General features: G+C 48.7%; 2 protein-coding genes and 1 long non-coding RNA gene across 3 annotated transcripts in view; 2 read left to right on the forward strand and 1 right to left on the reverse strand.

Moving 5' to 3' along the window:
• The window catches only part of CRTAP (cartilage associated protein), a 20,540-nt gene extending 17,316 nt beyond the window's left edge, over positions 1-3,224 (forward strand). Inside the window, exons 8-9 of the mRNA XM_015561251.1 lie at positions 3-26; positions 1,560-3,224. Of these exons, the coding sequence (XP_015416737.1) occupies positions 3-26; positions 1,560-1,613 (78 nt within the window). The 3' untranslated portion in view covers positions 1,614-3,224. The remainder of the gene's footprint in view (positions 1-2; positions 27-1,559) is intronic.
• A 2,624-nt stretch (positions 3,225-5,848) lies between these two features.
• On the forward strand, positions 5,849-8,240 carry LOC107182448. The gene is made up of 2 exons (XR_001513157.1): positions 5,849-7,343; positions 7,440-8,240. It is a non-coding gene; the product is annotated as an uncharacterized LOC107182448 (long non-coding RNA).
• A 281-nt stretch (positions 8,241-8,521) lies between these two features.
• The window catches only part of SUSD5 (sushi domain containing 5), a 33,102-nt gene continuing 31,604 nt past the window's right edge, over positions 8,522-10,019 (reverse strand). The window contains 1 exon segment of the mRNA XM_006759653.2: positions 8,522-10,019. This exon segment is cut by the window's right edge and continues 43 nt beyond it. Within this exon segment, the coding sequence (XP_006759716.1) occupies positions 9,017-10,019 (1,003 nt within the window). The 3' untranslated portion in view covers positions 8,522-9,016.

Raw genomic sequence — 10,019 nt, forward strand, 5'->3', positions numbered from 1 at the left:
AGGAGAATATAATGGATGATGATGAGGTAAGTTTTCATGTGTAGCACACGTCGGGCTAAGAGAAAATATTACTCACATCTTTGCTAAAATCACTGGAAGGCGAGTCATCCCTGCAATAAGAAACAGAAGGGGACCTTGAGACACGCGGCGTCTGTGGGCGTTTTAATGGGAGTCGGCGCTGGCATGGGCAGAGCGGCTTTCTAGGAACCCAGGCTGCAGCCCGCATTTCCCCACGGAGCACGGAGCACAGAGCGCGGTGGGTGCTCCAGGACCCACCATGGGAGCCTCCAACCATCTTTTTTTTTTTTTTAAGGGGAAATTGATAAGCCTTTCTTCTTTTTTAATTTGTTGATTTGAGAGAGAGAGAGAGAGAGAGAGAGAGAGAGACATTGACTTTTCGTTGTTCCACTTACTAATCAAATTCATGTGTTGATGAGGGCCGAGGCTCTAATAATCATTGAGCCAAAACCGGCCAGGGCCATGGGTTGATTCTTGTATGTACCCTGACAGGGGACCAAACCCACAACCTTGGTGTATCAGGATGATGCTCTAATCAACTGAGCTACCTGGCCAGGGCAAATTTTGTTATTCTTGATGCTAACTGAATGGAATTGTTTTCTTATTTTCATTTTACCATTACTTATTCGAGTGTATAGAAAGACAGTTGATTTGTCATATTGATATTGTCATCCTGCACGTCACTCTAGCTTTCTGAAGTTGTTTCCTCCCCTGTGACATGAGAGAGCCTCACTGCACCTTCATGATAAAAATACCCAACAAAGCAGGAATAGAATGGGGACTTTCTCGACTGACAGAGGGCACTACAAAAACAAAAACACGAAAAACCCCGCAGCTAACAACATACTAAATGCTGAACCAGTACTTTTCTTCTAAGATTGGGAGCAAGACAGGGTGCCCACTCTCTCCGCTTCTATCTGACACTATGGTGGAGGCGTTTAGCCAGGGCAATTAGCAAAGAAAAATAAGTAAAAGACATCCAGATGGAAGAAGACGTAAACCACCACTATATCCCTGGGAAACGGGATCTCATCGCGCCCTTGTCAGGTTGAGGAACCCCCCTTCTATTCCTGCTTCGTGGCTGCTTTTGTCATGAAGATTCAGTGCAGCTCTCTCATGTCACCGATGAGGAAACGTTCCGAAAAGTAACCCAGGTCTTGGTCTCAAAAAGCCCGTGGTCTGGTGATCAGGGCAGACAAGGAACAGATCAAAAGTGTTCCTGTGGGGCAACAGCTCACGGGAGAGGGTAGAGGTGGGAGGAGGCACAGAAGGGGGGTGCCGAGCAGGGTCTTTTGGAGGGTGGCTGGACTGCCCACCTTGCACAGGGCATCTGTGGGGGCACTTGACTCCATGTTCACATGGAGTGAGAGCCAGGTCCCCTCCCAGGGAGAAGTCAGGTCCCCTGGGCCCCAGGGCAGGGGCGAAGGACTGCTATGGCCCCAGCAGGCGGCCCGCAACGGCCTCTTGGGAAACAGTCTCTGCTCCCCGCACTTTAAAGCCACGCAGCCCACTCAGCAGAGGCGTCTTGTTGTCTCTTGCAGGGAGAGGTGGTGGAATACGTGGATGACCTCTTGGAGCTGGAGGAGACCAGCTAGTCCACAGGAGACAAGGACATTTCCCTTCGATGTTCAGGAAACACAGATTCTTTGCCTTCCTTTTCTCAACTGCCCAAGTGGTTGATACCTCAAAGCCTTCTCTTTATTCTCTGAAGTGAAAGGGAAGCTCCGTCTCTCACTACATATAACAAGGGGTGAGCCTGCCTTCCCCGTGACCACACCTGCTTCCCCTGTGTTCACACCTGCTTCCCCCATGTTCACACCTGCGTCCGCTGTGTTCACACCTGCCTTCTCTGTGTTTGCACCTACCTCCCCATCTTCACACCTGTCTTCCCCATGTTCACACCCACCTTCTTCATGTTCATACCTATCTTTCTCACCAGTCTTTCCAAGTTTTCCCCTCAGAAAAACCCAGTATTATTTTTTAAATAAGAAAAATACTAAAAGATGATCATCGCGAAAACCTACTTTGACCTTTCTGCTCTTCCAGATTTTAATCTTTTTTTTGTCCCCATGAGCAATGAGAATCTCACCAGGAGGACTAACAAGGAGCCACCTTTGAGATTGGAGAAAAACAGGAGAGTGCGGGGTTCTGAAATCTGAGCTCTTTAAAATCAATCTTATTCCCTCCTCCGATAAGCCATTTAGTCTAGTTGGGACACGCCGGGGATGGAGGCAGGAGACAGGACTTTCCCCACAATGGCCTGGAAAGGAATGAAGGGACATTGAGTTTGGGGGCTTTAGTATGAGGATGAGTCACTGGTGGTGGAAAACAGGTTTTTGCTTTTCCAGCTTCCTTTCCCCCACCTCGCTGTTCCAGCCTCTGGGAACGCGATGCACCCTATTTCTCGTGCGGTACTGTCCTTCCCCATTTCCCTTCTCCTGAGAGCACTTCCTTTTTTACCTACGTGAAGCCTCTAGGCTACTCAGCTCAAGACAGTAACCTACGCCTGTGGCTTTGGCTGAATTTGCCCACATCAGCAGAGTCTGTACTCCCAGGGGGTAGCGTGGCCAAAGGAGTCAGTGTTCTTGGCATCATTGATGGCTGCACCCCAGCTCATGGGATGCGGGGTTCTCCTTTCTTCCCTTGTCCCACCCTCTACTCCACCAGAGAGACTTCCTGTTGAAGTCCGTGGGGAAGAGGGTCATAGGACAGGACTACAAAGTAGAGGGGGACTCAGGGAGTGGACACCCAGCCCCAGGGTTCCTGAATCATGGGGGTGGTGCACCCAGCAGCTGTTTAGCTCCCCTGAAGCTCCTGGCTGCAGTTGACCTTCCCAGTGTGTGAGGAGATGCACAGAGACCACCACAGGGCCAGGGCTGGGGGTCTGACTCACTTCACCTCTGTGGCCTGCAGAGCTTCCGCTTGGTCCTCCGCCTTTGCATCTGAGTCTGGGCTGAGCTTTGTGTGGGTGATGTTTTTCCGCACGGGCTTGGGTGGTGGTGGTGGTGGTGGTGGTGGTGGTGTCCTCATTCACTCTCTGAACTTGGCCTCTTTTCCCTCGGGATTGAAAATCACCTCCGCCCCCATCCTAGCCATGTCCCCTGAGGAAGGAACCCCAGGGATAGTATGATCCACATCGTCGGCACCTCGCTTTGGTGGAAGGCTGTAGAACTGAATTATTATACTGTTTACTTCAAGGGAAACAACACCAATCTGTAAAAACAAAGAGGTGAGCTGATTTCTCCAAGCCCACCATGAAACCCTGGTGTGCGGCTGCACTCTGACCTCCACCCAGCGCCTCCCTGAACGGGTTTCTTATTTGGGCCTAGAGGGTTCCTGGATTGAACCTCATGGGTTCAGCATCGGTCTGCTCTGTCTTTGAAAAAAACAACAACGAAAAACGAACACATTTGTGAGCTGTGTGAATTTCCGTACTTGCCCACGATACCTCACTTGCCCTCTGACCCACCAAACGGTTCTCTGTTTGGTGTCCTCAGGCTGGTCTACCCAGGGAGGCCGCCCACCCAGGGGCTGGGGCGGGGGGATCTGTCCAGCCCCATCGCTGGTCTGGTAACCCAGGCAGGGACACCCATTGGGCAGGTCTGAGGCGACCCACTGAGACCCGTTCATGTTCGGACATTGGCAGTGAATGGCTGAGGGTGTGTGTGTGTGTGTGTGTGTGTGTGTGTGTGTGTATACATAGGTTTAAAAGGGACTAATTGTCTGAAAATGTCTCCGATATCAACATATTCAACGTACTAATATCTTTCTGAGTCCTGAGACTTTCTATTTACTGCCACGAACCTGTTGTCCTCACCTCGGATCCCGGAGAACCACTGGGTCCATCGTCCACAAAGGCCGCCTTAGGAAAGGTTGCTTTTAGGGCTTCTTGCTAAGGGAGTGTTAAGAGCACAAAAATTGTATTGAACCGAACTCAGTGGCAAACAGAAAATGATCTGTTAGATTGTCAGCGGGAAAGGTTTATTATGACTGCCGGTGGGATAAACAGGGGCCGGTTTCTGCCAACATTTATGGAAATAACGTTTTTAAGTTTTAAATGTGAGCTGTAAACCTAAGCGCCTTCAGTTAAAAAAAAAAAAAAATTCAATGCTGGAGCTGTCGGGAGGAGGTGGATCGGTGCCAGAGCAAACATTCTCATTTAATAGTGTTTGCACATGGAGCTACAACACAGTTTGTAGCGAGGCCCTGAGAAAAACCCACAACTAATCCTTCATCGCAGCTGTCTGAACTCTTGATCATCTGCCATCCCCCAAACAGCGCCTTCTTTTTTCTGGTGGCTCCAGGCTTGAATGACTTAGTGTGGAGAGTTTAAACGATATGCAAGGCGGGGAGGGAAAAGGGAAGGGAACCTTAAATAAGCCTCAGCCAAAGGTTTTGTGCATTGCACTTCCTGTGCTTGCAGCCGGGGTAGGGCTGTTCTCCACCCCGGACCATCTCCCCGAGAGGGGAGAGGCCACGGCAGCCCAGCTTCGCCTGGGCTGACCCTCTCCTACCCCAGAAGTGAGTCAGGAGCGGCTGGGGTTTGTGCCACAGTAGGATGCTTCTCTCCCTAGGGCAGGCCTGTGAGCCACCAGACCTTCGCTCCTAACATCGCCCCACAGAGATCTGGCTTTGGGGCTTGTTGAAGAAATGAATTGGCTCACTACCTCCTTGCAGCTGGTAGGGTAAGATACTAGTGCCTCGTTTTACCAGAAAAGAAGAGGAAGAAATTAAGAAATGGGGCCTGGCCGGCATGGCTCAGTGGGTGAACATCGACCTATGAGCCAGGAGGTCACGGTTTGATTGCCGGTCAGGGCACATGCCGGGGTTGCAGGCTCGATCCCCAACATGGGGCGTGCAAGAGGCAGCCAGTCAATGATTCTCTGCCATCATTGATGTTTCTATCTCTCCTTCTCCTTTCCTCTCTGGAAAAAAAAAAAAGAAAAAAGAAAGAAAGAAAAATGTGGCCAACAGATCCAGGAGCAAACACAGAGCGCTACTGCCCACTTTAGGGTGGCGGTCGGTAGGCCAAACTATGAAGGTTGCTGATGTCTTTCCATCCTCCTCCCTTGGGTAGGGCAGTTTAGACCATCTCGCTCTTGTGGGAAATTTAGAGCCTGGGAGGTTATTAAAAACAGTGATGAGCCGTAACTGGTTTGGCTCAGTGGATAGAGCGTCGGCCTGCGGACTGAAAGGTCCCAGGTTCGATTCTAGTCAAGGGCATGTACCTTGGTTGTGGGCACATCCCCAGTGGGAGGTGTGCAGGAGGCAGCTGATCGATGTTTCTAACTCTCTATTCCTCTCCCCTCCTCTCTGTAAAAAAATCAATAAAATATATATATTTTTTAAAAAGTGATGATTTAAAAAATATATATCACATTAAATGTCTCATTTTGCGTATTTTTACAGTTTTCATTCTCTATCCGCTGGATGAGACTGCCTAACCACACCCGGTCATTCTGGGCTTCCTGTTCTAATGAGCTGTTTGCTCAGGCCCGTGAGATTTCTGACATTGACTTAGCAAAGCAGAGCCCTTTCCCCAAGGACTTCTGGATCTCTCGCAGCAAGTGGTCCTGCTTAGAGCCATGAGCAGGCCCAGGGCCTTTCAGGAGCTAGAGGTTCATTCTCCCAAGGAAAGTTCTCTCTCAGACACCTGGGGTCACATTAGGAAAAACTTTTTTTTTTTAATTGATTTTTAGAGAGAGGGAAAGACAGAGAGAAATATCGATGTGAGAGAAACATAATGATTGGTTGCCTCCTGCACACACCCTGACCAGGGCCCAGGCCGGGGAGGAGCCTGTAACCGAGGTACATGCCCTTGACCGGATTGAACCCAGGACCCTTTGGTCTGCAGGCCGACACTCTATCCACTGAGCCAAACGGGCTAGGGCAGGAAAAACATTTTGAATCCAGGCCTTGCCTTGGATCTGATAAGTTGGTCTGAGAAGTGACAGAAGAGTCACTACTGCACGCCAAGGACCAACAACATCTTCGGGCCTGACTGCCAACAGCCACCATGGCCCATGCCTGTCACTACAGGCCAAGCAAGGAGAAAGGAGGGCATAGAAGGAGGCAGATCGAAAGAGTGAGGAGCCAGCCAGTGCAAAAGCAGACCCACGGTAGCGAGAGTTCAAACACCAGCTTCTAGTAGAAGCGGAGGCAGACACAGATTTCATTGATGTCGGCCCAAGAACTGTAGAGGATCCAGTGGGGAAGTTTGGAGTGAGGAGTGGCGACATGGGAATGAGAGTTTGCGCGTTGACAGATGCCTTAGGCCTGGATCCCTTGAAGTAAAGCCTGTGAGAGAGGTGAGTAATCTCTGGTTGGGTGAGGAGGAGGGAGGAGGATGTGAGGAGCGGGCAGGAGCTCTGCAGACTCCCCTGAAACCCTGCTGCAGGGAGAGCTAGGCTTAGAGGGGTAGCTTAGCCACAGCAAGTGTTAAGACACTATTTTCAAGATAATATTTTTTTAAAGCCATTGTGAATGTAACCTAGATATAAAATACATTAAACAACTATTTAGGGAAATCTTTATTTTAAATATCGCAGAAGCTTTGTGTTAATAGAACCCCTCCCCCAATTTTCATGAACATTAAAACATTTACTAGTCTCAAAACATGCATAATGACAGCGTTTTAATCATTCGCTTACTACATGCTTTTTAGATCCTCTAACATTAATTTAAATGACACCAAATCAATGAAAAGTTAAAAACATATGTGTTGGGCTTATTTTGCAGTCTGTGTCTAGAAAATAATACATTTACATGTATTAATATATTTGTAATAAATGTATTAATACACCTGTATTAATATTACCCATTTGGGGGTTGCTGTTAAGTAAATGTTCTTGGATTATTACATAGATGTGGATAACACAATCCCAATGCTGAGACGGAGGTTATTTTACATAGTTAAAAATAGAAAAGCTATCTTGTAATAGATTAGAAAAGAATCTATAAATATATACAGTCTCTGGCTTTTATTCTGTTGTGTTTTGCTTTGGCTACATGCAGAAGGCATTTCATTCCCATTGTTCTAGATTTCATCTGACACATGGGTAGGTGTTCCATTTGGTACCTTCAGGTCTTGGTTTTACCCAATATGGAGACGAAGGTCTTTCATTTTGCTATGTTGCCTTTATAGCTACTTAGACTATTATTTTTCCAAAGCTTGTGCTGAAAAGAGGTGGCAGGGTAAAAAGCACGTTGCAGGAATTCTTTTTATCCTCGGGTAAAACACCACCACCAACTTTTCACTTGTAAAGAAGATCAGGATCCCTCTTATGACACACACACACACAGACTCTCAGAGTCTCAAAATACAGGTATGCCTTCATCACTTTCTACCAGTGAGGACGATTTCTAAGAAGGTGATTCCTATTAGAAAAATGTGATGTGTTTTGTTTCTGTGCCAATACTAGGAAACCGCTGGAGATGGTATTGCAGGAGCTTCGAACGCTGCCTCAGTCGCACATTGACTTCCGTGCAAGACACACCACAGGTGTTATTCATCTTCTGGCCTCTAGGCTTCAGCGCACCTCAAAGCACCCCAAATGGTTCTCAAACTTGAGCTGCATTTAAATCACCCGGCGGGCTAGTTAAAACACAGAGCCAGGCCCACCCACAGGGTTTCTGCTTCATGGGTCTGGGCTGGCACCAGAAAATTTGCAGCTCCAGCATGATTCCAGGAGAAGTTGATGCCTCTGGTCCGAGGACCACGCTCTGAGAACCACTGTCATAAATAGTTCTTGCGGAGCCACCAGAAGATGATCTAGATGCTGTGAATCCACCCTGGGCTCACGCTGTTTCCATGGAGTTCACAATTGTCACAACAGAGTGAAGACCAGGTGGGCACGGGTCATTTCACATTTTCAGTTCCTATGTCTCGCCATCAAGTAGGTATCCACACCTGATATCCTAGTCCTTAGCCCTCTTAAAACTTGTCTCTCCTCCCATGTCATGCCCTCTTACTGGAGTTCAGAGAAATGGTTACTCCGGAGAGAGGAAACCAAGGACTGAGCTCTGTTAGTCCTGGCAAAAATCCTAAGACATTCCTAGGCACAGACCGGTCAAGGACAACTACGCCATTTCTGAGAGGAAACAGTGCTTACCGGTACAAAGCTGACCTTATATTTTAAAAAACGATGGGCTATCCCACAGAATGGAGGGAACAGCCGTGGATGTGTGTCCGGCCACTCCTCACCTTGCCCTCCCCCATCCCCCCAAAAATGTCAGTCTTAACTTCTCTCCAATTTCAACAAACAATTAAAAAGAAGTCTCAAAGCTTCCAGACTATGTCCTGGTTCTTAGCTCATTTGCCTTCAGCAACATCACATTAAAAGGAAATAACCCATTATTCCAGCGGTTCTCAACCTGTGGGTCGCAACCATTGGAAAAAACATATAGCATATCAGATATTTACATTACGATTCATAACAGTAGCAAAATTACAGTTATGAAGTAGTAACGAAAATAATTTTATGGTTTGGGGTCACCACAACATGAGGAACTGTATTAAAGGGTCGCGGCATTAGGAAAGTTGAGAACCGCTGCTCCCATTCCCAACACTTAAATATCTGTATCCTAAATAACACTGCTCTCAAATACTCCATTTATTATACCTATTGCAAAAATGTCAGGTCATGGAGGCAGTCATTTTATTTCTTAAGAAGAAAAGAAGACAATAGTATGATGAAGCAAGAGGTGAGTTTTGATCTCGTGGTGGAATTAGGGCCCAAGCTCAGGTCTGGGGATGAGTGCGATTCATTCCAGGGCAGATGGCTGAGGAGATACTGACATGTGTGATGACACCATCAAAGCTGTCCTGCCAGGTACCTCAGAGATTACTTCTCAGCTTAGAACACAAAGACCTGAGAGCAAAAGGCAAGCCCTCGTCCACCCGTTTCATGCTCTCGTGAACGATCAGTGTTTACCAATGTGATGTATCACAGTTCGTTTTCCTACCGAGTGGCTTAGGGAGAGCCCACGCTGAAGGTGGCTAGACCTTCTCCATCTCAATCTGCTGCTGGTAGTGCCTAGCCTGCCGCTGGCCAACGTTCAGCTTGTACACGGAGCTCTTGTGCTGGCACCTGCGGTAGCCCCACACGGCCGCCACGCCTGCCAGGAGCAGCAGCAGGCACAGGACGGTGACGACCGTGGCGATGATGGGGCCTCTGCTGAAGCTGGGACACTCGTCTCCTACACATGGCTCCATGGTTGGAAGAAGCTCCTCAGTTGCACCTGGACCAGGGCCTTCCTGTCCCAAGAAGTCCTCTGACAGCAGGTATGGGAAGTTATCCTGGACCTCGGGAGCCGTGGTTTCCATGGGGACCTGGGTGGCTGCCATGGTCGTTGAGGGAATGTGGTTGGGCATCTTTGGGACAGCAGTTGTTACTGTCTCCAGAGTAGAGCTGGTGAGTTCATAGGGTGAGGTGGCCACAGGAGACTTCTCTATGGCAAACCTCCAAGGGGCAGTTGACTGGTACCTGGTCAAGCCACCATCTCCCTTGCTGGGACCCTCGGTTTCAGACACACTCTTGGGTCGGAGAGCAGAAGCTTCTGCATCTAGTGTTTGAGTTGGAAGAACTGAACTGTGGGTCGTGGCCTCATTTGGTGTGAAGGTGGTACTCCTGGGCTTATTAACTTCCACAAGAATGGGCTGATGGGAAGTAAAGAGAGCACATTCTTCCAGCCCTACTGACCCATCTCCCTTGTCCCCGTCTTCTTCTACTTCCTCCTCTTCTGCCTCTGTCTTCCTCCACGCCCCATCAGTCACAGGGTAGCCGTCTAACCAGGACTCGTCGCTGCTGCTCACCATCGGGTCCCCTGCCTTGCTGTCATTCCTGCCTACATATGGCCCCGAGGGTCCACCAGTGCTGCTATAGGTCGCCTTGGTTTCAGGTTCACCTGGGGCCAACGTTATGCCACTGTGGTTGTCTCCAGCAGGAAGCGGCTTTTTGGTGTCATCATCCATCTCCTTGTCCAGCTCAAGCTTATGGAAG

This window comes from Myotis davidii, unplaced genomic scaffold, assembly GCF_000327345.1.
Source record: "Myotis davidii unplaced genomic scaffold, ASM32734v1 scaffold395, whole genome shotgun sequence".
NCBI lineage: Eukaryota > Metazoa > Chordata > Mammalia > Chiroptera > Vespertilionidae > Myotis > Myotis davidii.